We start from the raw sequence: 13,484 nt of genomic DNA on the forward strand, positions 1-13,484 counted from the left end.
GAACAACCCCATGCATCACTACAGGCTTGGGGCAGTGTGGCTGGAAAGCTGCCTGGCAGAAAAGGACCTGGGGGTTCTAATTGACAAGCAGCTGAACATGAGCCAGCAGTGTGCCCAGGTGGCCAAGAAAGCCAATGCCATCCTGGCTTGTATTAGAAATAGTGTGACCAGCAGAAGGAGGGAGGTGATTGTCCCCTTGCACTCAGCACTGGTGAGGCCACACCTTGAGTACTGTGTCCAGTTTTGGGCACCTCAATATGAGAGAGATATCGAGGTGCTGGAGCAAGTGCAGAGGAGGGCAACGAAGCTGGTGAAGGGCCTGGAGAATAAATCTGATGAGGAGCGACTGAAGGAGCTGGGACCGTTTAGTTTGAGGAAGAGGAGGCTGAGGGGAGACCTCATCGCTCTCTACAACTACTTGAAAGGACATTGTCGAGAGGTTGCTGCTGGTCTCTTCTCACAGGTAAGTAGTGATAGAACAAGAGGGAACGGCTTCAAGCTGCAACAGGATATGTTTAAACTGGACGTTAGGAAAAAAATCCTTCAGAGAAAGAGTGGTCAGACACTGGAATAGGGTGCCCAGGGAGGTGGTGGGATCACCATCCCTGAATGTGTTTAAGAGTCATTTAGATGTGGTGTTAGGGCATATGGTGTAAGGGAGAACTTTGTAGAGTGGGGATGATGGTTGGACTCAATGATCCCAAGCGTTTCTTCCAACCTAATTGATTTTATGCTTCCAGTGGGGTCTCTCAGGGATCAGCAGTAGGACCAACACTGTTTCTTGATTTCATGAGCAACATGAGAGGTGGGAAGGAGGGCACTCCCAGCAAGGCTTTGGCAAACACTGACAAAGGCGCTACACTGAGCTGTGTATAGGTAAAGCATTTTGAACAGGTTCAGGAACCACTTGTTCAGAGGAGAAAGAAAAGGTGGGCCTAGACTCTACAAGTGCCCAATGACAAGAGTAGAGGCAATGGACATCAGCTGGAACATGGGGAGTTCTCATGAAGCAGTGGGCTAAAAGAAATAGTGAGTCAAGGAAGGGGTTTCCCAGGGAGGCTGTGCAATCTCCATCCTGGGAGGTGTTCAAGGCTGGACTGAATGTGACCTTGAGCAACCTGATTTGTTCTGAGCAGAGGCTGATGCAGATGACCTCTGGAGGTCCCCTCTCACCTACATTCTGACACTGGGATTCCCCACCACCCCTGCCCTCCCTGACCCCTGCCCAACCATGGGCACATTTGTCCTCACACTCCCTCTGCCCCAACACAACTCCTAGGCATTGTGCTGGGGCTGCAGAGCAGCAGCTGAAGGGAGGCTCTCAGCCTCCTCACTCCCAGCTGCAGGAAATGAGTGGCTGCTGGTTCCATCCCCTGGGCTTGGAGAGAGCTCTGGGAAGCTGGTCCATATGCTGGGCCAAGGCCCCGCTGCTGTGCCAGGCTGCAGCTGGCGCTGTGCAGGCTTTTTCTTGCTGGATGACGGGGAGAGTCCATTTCCCAGTTGGGCAAAGCGCTGCCCGTGCCAGAGAGAGCCCCGGAGAGGCGCAGAGGAGGGGCTGAGCCCCGGGGTGGAGCTGGCGGCTGCGCAGGGGAGAGGAGAGGAGGCGGCGGACAGGAGGCGGTGCGTTGTTAGCAGAGAGTCGGGGGTGGTGGGGGGCAGCGAGGGGCAGACGGCGGAGCGGTGGGATGGGGCGGTGCCGGGGCGCAGGGCTGGCGGGGCTGGCTGTGCTGCTGCTGGGTGCGTGGGGCTGGCGGCGGTGGATGGGGCCGGGGCTATGCCTGGCGGGTTCCCCGGGGAGCCCAGCACCAACTCTTCCCTCTCCTTCTTCAGCCTCTCTTTCCCCCTCCTGCCTCTCTGTCATCTTTTGTTCCTCTCCTCTTCCTACTTTCCTGATGTCCTCATCATTTCTGTTGGTAGACCTGCTTGCATTTATGTCTACCTTTGCATGCACCCCTGTTCATTCTGCAATTCTTATTGTCCTCAATATAGCCCTCTATCCTTTGCTGTAACACCCATTTCCCCTCCTGGTCTTCTCTCTTGCCATCCATTCATCCTCCCATCCATTAACCTGACTTTTACCTAATCTCCGCATGCATAAATTTCAGCTTCCCACCTTTCCTTCTCTAATCCCTCCAGACACCCACACCAGGATCACTCTCCATCTGTGTTGGTAGGCCCATGTCCCCATCTGTTCCTGTCCTGTGTCACTGCTACAGTTCCTGAGAATTCCTCTGTTACAAGAGCCATCAGAGCTGGACCATCTCTAACAGATGTTGTCCTTTCCTTCTCCTTTCCCAGCAGCGTCTGCAGGAGGAGCCCAGGTACAGCAGCAGCAGATGGCAGAGACCACCGAGGGCATCGGCATCAGCATCAACTGCTCGCACCCCAACATAAAGCCTTACGACTCCATCCACTGGTACCGTCAGCTCCCGGGACGAGGCCCCGCGCTGCTCCTGAGCACTCTCAAAGACTCCAAAGAGCTGCGGGACCCGCCGGGGCGGCTGTGGGTGTCGGCAGACCGCCGCTCCAGCGCCCTGTGGCTCGCCCGGCCCCGGCGCGGGGACGCGGCCGTGTATTACTGCGCCCTGGGAGACACGGGGAGAGGAGCCGGGGCTGCGGCCGGGCAGGAACCGGCGCGGGCGGGGCCGGGCGTGTGTGTCGGGGCCGGGGGGACCGGCCCGGACGGGCCCGCCAGGGGGCGCTGCCGCTCCGCCTGCCGGGGCCGCCTCGCCCCAACCGGCCCCTCGCCCCGCGCCGCTTCCCCCGCCCGACCGGCCCCGGCCCCGGCAACCCCGCACTCCCAGCGGGACGCACACAGAAATCCCCCGCCACGCTGCCGCCGCCGCCGGGGCAGGAATGGCGCCGGGAGCGCTGGCCGTGTCCAGCGGGGCCCGGCAAGGAGCGATGGCAGCCGCCGGCCCCGCTGGCGCCCGGCCAGGAGCAGCGCCTTTCTGCTCTGCACAGGGCGGCGGGCGGCAGAGATCCTCCTGCCCACGTGTGGAATAATTACTAAATTTGCCAAGAATACAAAAATACAGCATTGTTCACACATTAAGGAAAGTCATAAAATCAAGAGGCTTCTGAGGTAGAATACAGCCGCAGCTAGCACACGAAGAATGCAACATCTGTGATTCCCTGTACAAGGTTGTTTGCGAAACTACACGAGGGATGGAATGGAACGCGCTTGTTCCGTGGCCTTCCCTTGTGACGAATAGCAGATATGGGGACGAGATGGTACTGCGGAACTGATAAGCGGCCTACACGCTACCCAAGCCAACATTTCGTCTAATGTTGATGAAATGCTGTCCTTTGTGCGAACTTTGCTCACCACAGTGTACCAAAACACACCTCCATCCTGGAGGCTATCCGCCCCTGAGGTGTGAACACTCCTCCTTGAATACATTAATCATAATAAAAGTACATATGACTAAAGTCACTCAAACTCCACTTTGAAGATAAAAGAATAATATAAAAATAGCCCAAGAGAGAGGGGATGTCAGGGAAGACACCATCGCAAAGAATTCCACCACTGACTTCCGGGATCAGTTGACGGGCTGAGCTTCTCTTCCCTCCCATAGGGACACCTTTGGGTAAGACTTCGATTACACCAAGTACTTTCTCAGGAACTTAGAAATTTCTCTAGAGAATCTCTACCCTACATTTATAGCCAGGCTGTATCGTTTATAATTTTGTCGCGCGTTTGTATACTTAACAATATCCTTATTTGCACGTGCTTTGCAGACAGTGTATTTATCACCGGCAATCCTAAAGAACCTGTATATCTGTTGTTTAAATAAACTGCACTGTTTAAGTAGCTAGTCGTTTCGCTTTCTCACTGAACGCGACCAAAACTTGAGAGAGGCTGTGCTAGTTCAGGAGCAGGACTAGACTGAAGGTGCAGTCCACTATTAGTGTATCCAAATCGTAATAGTTTAATACATATTAAACGCGATTGGACTGATAGTGCTGAATTGGGCATCACTCAGAATTTAAACCTAGCCGCACCTAGCCTCCCACCTCGGTGAGGAGTGTTAGAACGCAAGGGGGTTTATCTTCTGCCAAAACCGCTTGGCCCTGTTTCACGCAACACCACGGGCAGCCGCCCAGCCCTCCCTCCTGCCGCACGGACCGCCCACTGCTGACATGGAACATACAGGGCCTCTTCTGAGCCTCTTGACTTTCCCCACAAGGATGCCAAGCGAGCCCTGAGCAGCTGCTTTCGTCTGCTCTGCAACCACGGGGACTCCAGGGCGCAGTTGCCAATGTCAAACCTGCCTTAGGAAAGGACAGCCAGAAAGGGTTTCTCATTTCGTTACTCTTTAAAAGCTCAGGTATACAATGGGAAACTGAGTCTGCCAGCTCCAGAATTCCACACATCTGCCCAAATCTTCTTGCTAGTGTTACAAAGTCATCCCGTGGAGTCAGGAGTTGAAGCTCCCCAGCAGCAGGAGAAGGGCATGTCGAGGTCAGAGGCACCTTCAAGCGCGCCCCACAGGGGCTCAGTGGTGAGACCATGAGCTTGTTTGACAGGATTCAGCACCTTTGGAGTTGGTGCCCAGGAGACAGGGCAAAATGCTTGGCCTGGACACACTGAGCGCAGCCTCAAGGCATGCCAGGTTCCTCCTGGAGGAGTGAGTCAGAAAGGGAGTTGCTGAGTTGCCCTCAGGGGCTGGAGGTCTGAGGGGAGTGAGAGCTGGCAGGAGGCCTCTGGCAAGAGACTGTGGGCTCCAGCCAGTCCCTGGGAACCCTGTGTGACTCAAATAGTTGACAGAGGTGGTCAAACCCCATGGGCAGAGGCTTCTGAGGCACAGAGGGAAGGATCAGCCCTGCTCCCTGTTCCAGCTGGACTTGAGAAATGTGTTTCCAGGCAACTCTTGGCAGGTGACAAAGAAGGCAGAGTAACAGGTATGGCCAGGCCAGCACATGCATCAGACACATGTTCACACACTTTTAGTCCCTCTCATTCTTTTCTCCATCTGTCTTCCCACACTTCTTTTAGCCCAAACTGCTTTGATCCTTCCGTTTTCCTGTGTTTGCTGCTTATTTTAAGCATGCCATGTCATGTACAGTCCAGAAAAAAAAACTTTCCACTTCATCCCATAAGGGGTTTGATCCCATAAGGGGATGTAGAAACACCCGGAGCTGAGAGGCAGCGCTTCTACACCAGACTATGCCTGAAATGATGCTTAAGCACCTTCTGACATGGGTCAGAGGTTCCAAGGCACTCCTTCTGAGTGAAGGATCCTTATTTTATTTGGACTCCGTATTTTATTTGGACTTGATGACTGTGTTTCCAGGGAACTCCTGGCAGGTGACAAACAAGGCAGAGCAACAGGCATGGCCAGGTCAACACACACATCAGACGCATGTTTGCATGGGATTGGCCCCTCTCATCCCTGTCTCTATCTGTCTTCCCATGCTTGCTCCAGGCCAAACAGCTTTGGTCTTTCCTTTTCCCTGTCTCCCTGTTCCCCATCTCTCCTGCTTCTCCTAAACATCCCATGCGTTGCACAATCCAGAAGAAACCTTTACACTTCATCCCATGAGGAAAACAGCCTCCTGCCTCCTACTGCCTGACAGCAGGCTGCTTGGTTTCCTCCTTCAGGCTCCTACAGGGATTTTCCGGTGCCCCAGGCCCCTTCGGCAGTGTGACCTGGAGCTGAGAGGCAGCACTTATACACCAGGCTATGTCTGCCTGAGAGGAAGCTCAAGCACCTTGTGACATGGGGGGCTGTGAGAAGCCTGGCTGTGGCCTGACTGCCCAAAGAACCACCAAGTGCTGAAAAAACTCCCTTTAGCCCTTGTGAAGCTGGAACAGTGTAAGGGTCACAGTTTGGTGTCTTTCCCTTAGTTTTTCACCCTAATGATCATCTTCACCAAAGAGCTGTGGAGTCCCAAGGAGGCCTGGCTGAGAAGAATCTCTTCTTCATTCCTTCCCATCAGCTATTTACACACATTGCCAAGATCTCCCAGAAGCCTTCTCTTCCCCAGGCTGAACACTGCCAGCCCTCTCAGCCCATCCTCAGAGGAAACATGCTCCAGTCCATCCACTATTTTGCTGTGCTCACTCCAGTACCTTTCTTGTACTGGGGAGTCCAGAACTGGACCCAGTACTCCACAAAGGGCCTCACTAGCACTGAGTGGAGTTTGAGGGTCAGGTCCCTCATCCTGCTGGTGATGCTCTTGCTACTGCAGCCCAGGATGCTGTTGGCCTTCCTTGCCATGAGGGTGCATTGCCACAGCAGACTCAGGGCCACCTTTGAGCCACTGAAACTGAGCAGGACACAGCAGTGAGTGCTCAGGAGAAGCATCCCAGCTGCTTGTCCAGCTCTTACTTTTCCCACCAATGGCCACCAATGGCCACTGTTGGAGAAGGGGGCTCTTGGTAGGAGACATGACTGCTTCTGTAGCTTTACTTCCCAGGTACAGAAGCACAAGGTGAGAAAATGTCTTCCTGGCCCTGCATCTGGAGATCGGTGAAAGCCTCGACGTGCGAGCAAGACCCATCTGCCAAGCACTGGACGAGATTCCCTGTTCATCCCCTTGAGCTGTCCCTCTGCTTTTCACAGCTCTCCTGCAGCTCTGGCTGGACTGTATGGCCTGAGGGAATTCCTGTGTCCCTGAGTCCCTCTGGATTCTGTGCCCACATTCTCTCTTTAGGAACTCACACACATGAGCAAGGTCAGCAGATGCCACTGCAAAGGCGTGTGGAAGGTGAGAGTGGCTGGTTCACTATGGCTGTCAGATCAAGTCCCTTTTCCTTTCAAAGGGAAGTAGCAGCAAAAGGGAAAGTGTTAAAAAAAAAGCACAGAATGACACCAATCTCTCAGCAAGTGACAAGGGAGACAAGGAGGGAGCCCAGAGCCATTCAGCTGCTAATTGATGGGCCATTTGGAAACTGCAGGTGTAGCTCTGAAGTGGGTCAGGCTGAGCTTTGGAAGTGACAAGAAGTGACAAGAGGAGCATGAGGATTATGGGTGTTTGAGGGGGTCCTGTGGGACTAGACAACACTTATTAAAGAATGCTTTGGGGAAGGGTCAAAAGTGGGGAAAAGAGAGGACTGGGGTGTAGCAAGAGGAGGCAATAGAGAGGAGGAAGGATAAAGGGAGGTACTTGCAAGTAAGCAGGGGCTGGTGAGTGCACTTGTTGGGATGAGCCCTGTGCCTGATCACTACAGCCCCCCCTGCCTTCTTCATAAATCCTTTCTTAATCATCCTTCTGCATACCTTCCCTTCCTTTCCCATGTGTGTGTGCTGCAAGGTCTGAGGGCCAGTAAATGGAGCGACTGGTGTGAAAGAGAGCTCTGGGTGCCAGTAACTGGGCAAACAACTAATGGCCATGGAGACTGTAGGCCTGGGTGCCAGTAAATGTATGGACCAGGGTGTGCTGCAAGGTCTCAGTGCCAGCAACTGGAGAAGCGGCCTCTGGTCACAGACCCTGTCGATCTCTGTGCCAGGCGCTGGAGGGACTGGGGTGTAAGCAAGGCCTGGGTGCCAGCAACTGGAGAAGGAAGAACGTGTCCCCGGGCTCATACCTCTTGCTGTGAGCAACTGGAGGGACCTCATTGCATGTATATGTGTTAGAGGTCAAAGAACCAGTGACTGCAGGGATGATGAAGGTGGAGCATGGTTGTAGATAGATTACAGGTACAATGGGACTCTTCCTCCACAGAGTGCTGACTAAAAATACCGTTAATTGGAGATAACACAGAAGGTAAAGTGGTATGGTACAGGTGATGTTATGCCCTTTTGGATGCTCAGAACCTTGATTTATAGACCATCAGGCAGAGCTCAAGTTGGGGTTTCACAAAAAGTGCAAATCCTGCCCATGCCGAGACTCACTGGCATTGTCATCTCTGGAGTTTTCATGGCATTTCCTTAGAAATAAACCACTAATTTTTTCATGTTAAGCAAAAGGACAATTATATGAAAGCACAGTGCCTCACTCCTAGATCAAGACAAGGACGTGTTTGTTGGAGTGTTGCCAAGTTTGGCAAGTGGTATATACAGCTCAGCACAGCACAGGTCGGGGCCTACTCAGGTCAGGTTAACTTAACGACAATGAAGAGTTTGTTCTGTCTGCCATGGATTGGGTGCCATGGGATGGGTGCCATGGGATGGGTGTTCTCTCTGTCAACTGGTGCATGGGATCAGTCTGGAGTTCCTGTGGCAAAGGTGTGGGAGTAGGAGTCCTCATCTGCAGTACCCCCACCCTTTCACATGCCCTTTCAGCTGTGGGTGCAGGACTGCCCTATCCCCAGCCCTCGCAGTGCAGCACTCCAATGGGTGCCCTATGTGTTTTCTGAGAGTGGGGGTGACCCACTCATCCCTCATTCTGTTGCCTGCTGACCTTTCACCCTTTCCCATAGAGTAGGAATAGGTTGTCTGTGTCATCTCTGGGTTTGGGGCATCTAAGAACAGTTCTGGAGCCATATTCTTCTCTCTCACTGTTGGTTATCTCATCAGAAGAGGACATGGCAAGAAGCCCTGGTCTACCGCACAGGAGGGTTCCTCTGCTAACTGTGGGGAGCTGCGGGAGAGGCATTGTTCCCAGGAAGATGAAAAAGAAAGGGGAGAAGTGAGAGAAACAGAAGAGAATTCTGTTCCCAAAGGAAATAGCAGTGTCCCAAGAGAGCTGGGGAGCACAGCAGAAGATATTAAGCCTCATTGGGGAAGAAATCCCTGACCTTATAAGTTGCCAAGCAGTGGGAGTGCAGAAGAGCAGGGAATTCTAGCTGGGAGGTGACTCCACTGTGAGCTCACTGGGAACAGCCCCTTCCCACAACTGGGGCCCCCAGAGCCCACAGGGGCTCTTCATGGGGAAATGCTGAGAATGCCACTGGCTGAGGGAGCCACAGGTGTTGCTGCTGGAGGAGGGAGAAACCCAGAAGCAGCATCTGAGGCACAGGAAGAACAGACCTCTGCTCTTCCCCGCTTCTTCCTTGGCTCCCCCAACAGCGTTGTTTCCGGCAGCTCTGTTATCTCGGGGCTGGGAGGGGGTTTTCTGACTCTCTCTCACTCCACAAAGAGGCGGGTTGATGTCGACATGCAGCTCGGATCTCTCATCCTCACGGCCTTCCTGGGGCAGCTGCTGGGTAAGTCCTGGCTTTCTATAAATGCATCCTTCTTCCCCCAAGGAAACCCTTGCCAGCCTGATCAGGATCATGCAGAGAACTACTCTTGAATTACAGGAAAACACTGTGAAATACCAGCTCACATTTCTGGTTTTGCATCTCTGTTCTCAAGATGCTCTTACTGTTTGAAAGGAGAGAGGAGAGACACCTCAGACCTCTTCCGCTGCTCTTCTCTCACCTTCAATGCCTTTCTCTCTGCCTCTCTCTTCTGATCCACCTGCTCTCACCACAGGAGATCTCAGCGCTCTCTCTCACTCTCACATGTCTCCCTTTCCAGTGCAAATCAGTAGATCCTGTCAAAGCTCTTACAGGGACTTTAAAGCTCTCATCCCACTGACTTTAACTGGGTGTCCCATTCTGCCTCCTGGCTGGCACATGTCTGCCGTGGCTTCCACTTTTCTCCTGGATGTTGACACAGCCAGGGATCCCTCTTTCAAGCTCACAATTGTATATAATCAGGGAGCTGGGAGCCCTCGGAGATGGGATGGATGGGGAAGCAGGGTGAATCTTTTTGCCGTAGCTGCATGGGCCCCTTTACCTGCTGGAGGGTTGCTGGTCCCAGCACATGAAGATCAGGCCTGACAGGCTTTTCTCTGCTCCTCTATGTAGTAGGAACAGGAGCAGGGAGGAGGAGCAGGGACACAGTACAACTCTCACAGGGTCCATGCTGGGCTGAGAGCTCCAAGGTGCTGCCCAAATCTCCTCCCTATCATGCTGTCCCCAGGCCTCAGAATATTCCCGCACGGTAAGGGAAAGGGAGGGAAGCTTCACAACCAGGGTTTTTTATCCACTCCTGGTTTGCTTCCCAGAGCCTTTCCCTGCCAAGCTGCTGACCTTCACTTTCTTCCAGGCACCATGGGCCAGGTCGCTGTCACCCAGCAAGAAGGACAAGTCACAGTGAAGCAGGGAGACACCTTCCAGACAACATGCACATACCAGACCTCCTACTTTAATGGCTTGCTCTGGTACCAGCAGAGGAAAGGCCAAGGTCCCCAGCTGGTCTCCTATCAGGCAACTGCTGGCCGCAAGCCCAGTGGCCGTCTCACCACCGTGCTGAACACCACTGAGAAATACAGCCTCCTGCAGCTGGAGGAAGTTGGGCTCTCTGACAGTGCCTTGTACCTCTGTGCTGTGCAAGACACCGTGGTGCAGGGAGCTTCCTTGGCTGTGCAAGAGACCAGGGGAAGGAGGGGATGTGTCTGTGCAAGGCTGAGGGTGAGGGAAGGGGCCCTCAGGTGTCCCCTGGCAGCGCTGCTCCCCCTGTACACCCAGGGGTCTGCAGGACAAGATCCTGTGATGGAATGTTTTCTGTCCATTCCACACATCAATTTATGCAACGATGGCCTCAAGCATTCCCATAGCACACTAAATGAAGGCACAGTCTTCCTGTAGCCAATGCATTGGAAGTCTGGTAAAACACAAGCAGCACACATGTGAGCCATTGCACATACAGGTTAGTGATTTATTAATTTTGACCACTATTAATAACTGCAGGCACATTCATCATCCCCGACACCAATTTGGTTTGTCTTCTCTTGAGATAGAGACACCTTAAAACTGGTTCCATTGTGTTATTTCCCTCTTGCTCCTTCCTGGAATTACATGATTACAAGAATTTTTGAAAATACTCAGAACCACGTTGTGGACCCTCCAATTGTTGCATGGTCATGTGCTGGGATCTGGAGGACCTGCTCTCCCCAGTGCACTCTGCCCATCCTTGGAGCCCTTCTCATGCAATACCTCATAGGCTTCCCGCAGCCCTGCACCATTTCTTCTGCAGTTGGACCAGGTTTACAAAGCTGGGGAGGTGGAAAACCCGCCAAGCAGAGGTGAGCAACAGGCCCTACCAGGAGAAGAACTGGCCTTGGGGAAAGATACTTCATGCCTAGAAGAAGGCCAGGCACCCCAGGCCAGGCACCCCAGACCAACCATGGGGGCTTTGGCACTGGTTGCTGCCCTTGGGGTGCCCTGTCTGATGGGAGCTGGGTGTGTGTGAGAGGAATGAATGCCCTGGTGTGTTGCCTGGCCATGCTGATTTCAACATCAACCTGTGAGTCCCCTTAGCCCTGCACATCCGTGTAACTGCTGGACTGTGCAGGGAACAGAGGGAGTAGAGGGTGTATAGGTGTCCTGCCCTTACTACCTTTGCCCTTGGGTGCAGACCATGCTCCCTCATTCAGGGGACAAGTGGGAGAATGAGGATGAGAAAGTCAGGGGTCGTTCTGAAGGCTTTTTCTCACACCATCTTTACTCCTGCATCCTCTGGGGCCACCTTCTGACTGAGCTTCATTTCCTGCCACAGGGCTCTCCAGAGCAGGAGGAATCCCCTTCTGCACAGGACTGTGAGCTGCTGGCCTCTCAGAGCCTCCAGCAGCACTGGGGAGCACTCTCCAAGGGAAAGCAGTGATCAGTCTCCCTATTGCTGGATATGCTCTGACACCAGGGGATAGTATGTGAGCAGAGATGCTGGAGTACAGGGCCTGATGCCCACTGGCTGTGGAGGAGATGAGTATATCTTCCTCAGCTCCAAGGGACAGTGACTGGAAGGAACCCATTGCTCTGTAGGCCACCCTTTGCTTCCTGTTCTGTTTGTGCCCTCACCTTATCCTCTGCTACTCAAGGCAATGCCTTTCTTCCTTGGCAATACAAGACAAGGTCCACCATGAAAAGGATGACATGGAAGCAGAGGTTAGCATGCAGAAAACTTTAATGACCCTGAAGTGGGAAAGAAATTCACTTGTAGAGGAGTTGGCCAGAGCAGGGAGAGGATCAGCAGCTGCTGAAAGCCTGTGCCCATGGCCCGCAGTTGAGATCCCACAGGCCTGTCCCACAGAGGCAGAGGGGCCAGCAAATACCCCATGGTGGCTTTGCAGGTCTTACAATCCCAAAAAACAGAAGACAAGGAGAAGGGAGAGAAAATAAGGCAGGGAAGTTAGACTTTGGCCACATTTTCAGAGAAACCCAGCAGTCTTCCTCCCTTGGAAGGGCAGCACTGGATGCTCAGCCTCTCTGAAATCGATGGTCAGGTGCTCTGTCCTCACGGAGGCAACAGCTTCAAGATTCCTGGGGGTCATTGTTAGGGCTGTCACCAGCGCATTTAGCAGGGGGGGCACCTTCTGCCATAGTAGCAGCTGGAAACGCCAGAGAGGTCACAGCACCCAGAGGTGATGGGCACTCCATCACAGCTGAGGATGCTGCCAACGGCAGCAGAGGTGGAGGATCCCACAACGGTGTTCTGCGGGAAGGAGCTGAGGATGGGGCCAGGCAGGGTCACCACCACAGGGGAGGGCTGGATGACGACAGTGGAGTTCTGGCACTGCCTGACACAGGGCTCATTGCAGCTGTTGGCCAGTGGGGTGGGGCCACAGGGCCGGCAGGGTTGGCAGGGCTGACACTGGTCATAGCAGGACATGACTCTTGTCTGCTGCAGACGCACCTGTGAGAGAGGGCAGAGAGGCAGTAGAGCACATACATATTTGAGGAACAGTCTGCCAGGAGTCTGTCACTCCACCACAAGCGTGTCGAAGGCACCTGCTGAGCCAGGAGCTAGAAACTGTGCAGTGAGGCAAAAGGGTTACCAGACACAGTACTGTGAGGATCACCCAGGCCCAACCAGGCTGCTGCCAATCTTTGCAGTGAAGGGCAACCTCAGCCAAGTGCCAAGTCCTCTTTCAAGATAATGCAAAGTGTCTCCAGGCCCAAGGAGGCTGCTGCCTATCTCTTAAGAGAACAGCTCCCTCAACCAAGTCCCAGACACTCTCTGACTCAGATCTTCACCCTTCTTCCCCTTCTCATGGAGAGCAGCACCACAGCCCGCTATAGGAGGGAGGAGTACACACCTGCATGAGCAGAAAACAACTCAGGGAATGGGTTTCAGACTGACCTGGTTCCCAAGGAGGAGGAGGAGAGAGAAGTGGATGGGAGAACAAGGAGTTGGGCTGGCTTTTATGGTGGCCCTGACCTGCCCTGGGCCCAGAGGTAGGTTCTATGGCAGTGGCAATTGTCTAAGCTGCTCATGGTGAACAGAAAACATCCCAGCTAATGACATGGGCTGGGTAGCTATTTTTCCAATGCCACCTTCTCATTTCCTGGCTTATGCTGTCCACCATCCCTCACGGAGGCTTCTTCTGAGTGCTGGGATTGTGAGACCCCATGATTTCTGGGGCAGGAATGTGTCATCGATAGCAGAAGCTTCAGCTCAAGTGCTGGATGGGTGCAGTGCGGGCAAGTGATGTTGGCCTGGGGCACACTGGTGGGGTGGTCTGTGGCTGCATTGACAGGAAGGGGCCAAACTACTCCCAACCCTGCAATCCTTGGTTGGTCTCCCAAGGATGTGCCTTTCCCTCTTTCT

At 53.6% G+C, this 13,484-nt stretch overlaps 1 protein-coding gene and 1 gene segment (V, D, J or C); one reads left to right on the forward strand and one right to left on the reverse strand.

Annotated features, from left to right (window-relative positions):
* Positions 1 to 9,022: 9,022 nt before the first annotated feature.
* On the forward strand, positions 9,023 to 11,540 carry LOC141732615 (T cell receptor alpha variable 1-2-like). The segment is given in 3 exon segments: positions 9,023 to 9,094; positions 9,984 to 10,279; positions 11,436 to 11,540. Coding segments are annotated over 3 exon segments (450 nt in total).
* Positions 11,541 to 12,230: 690 nt separating this feature from the next.
* Positions 12,231 to 13,077, reverse strand: LOC141732865 (feather keratin Cos1-1/Cos1-3/Cos2-1-like). The gene is made up of 2 exons (XM_074562309.1): positions 13,017 to 13,077; positions 12,231 to 12,547 (listed from the first exon to the last, which is right to left on the reverse strand). Exon 2 carries the CDS (start codon positions 12,543 to 12,545, stop codon positions 12,231 to 12,233), a length of 315 nt encoding a protein of 104 aa, XP_074418410.1. The 5' UTR covers positions 12,546 to 12,547; positions 13,017 to 13,077.
* Between the last annotated feature and the right edge of the window lie 407 nt (positions 13,078 to 13,484).

The sequence above is a fragment of the Larus michahellis genome, chromosome 18 (assembly GCF_964199755.1).
Source record: "Larus michahellis chromosome 18, bLarMic1.1, whole genome shotgun sequence".
NCBI classification, from domain to species: Eukaryota; Metazoa; Chordata; class Aves; order Charadriiformes; family Laridae; genus Larus; species Larus michahellis.

Coding starts and splice junctions, on each gene's coding strand:
- LOC141732865 (XM_074562309.1), bottom strand. CDS start 12,545: ATGTCCTGCTATGACCAGTGTCAGCCCTGCCAACCCTGCCGGCCCTGT.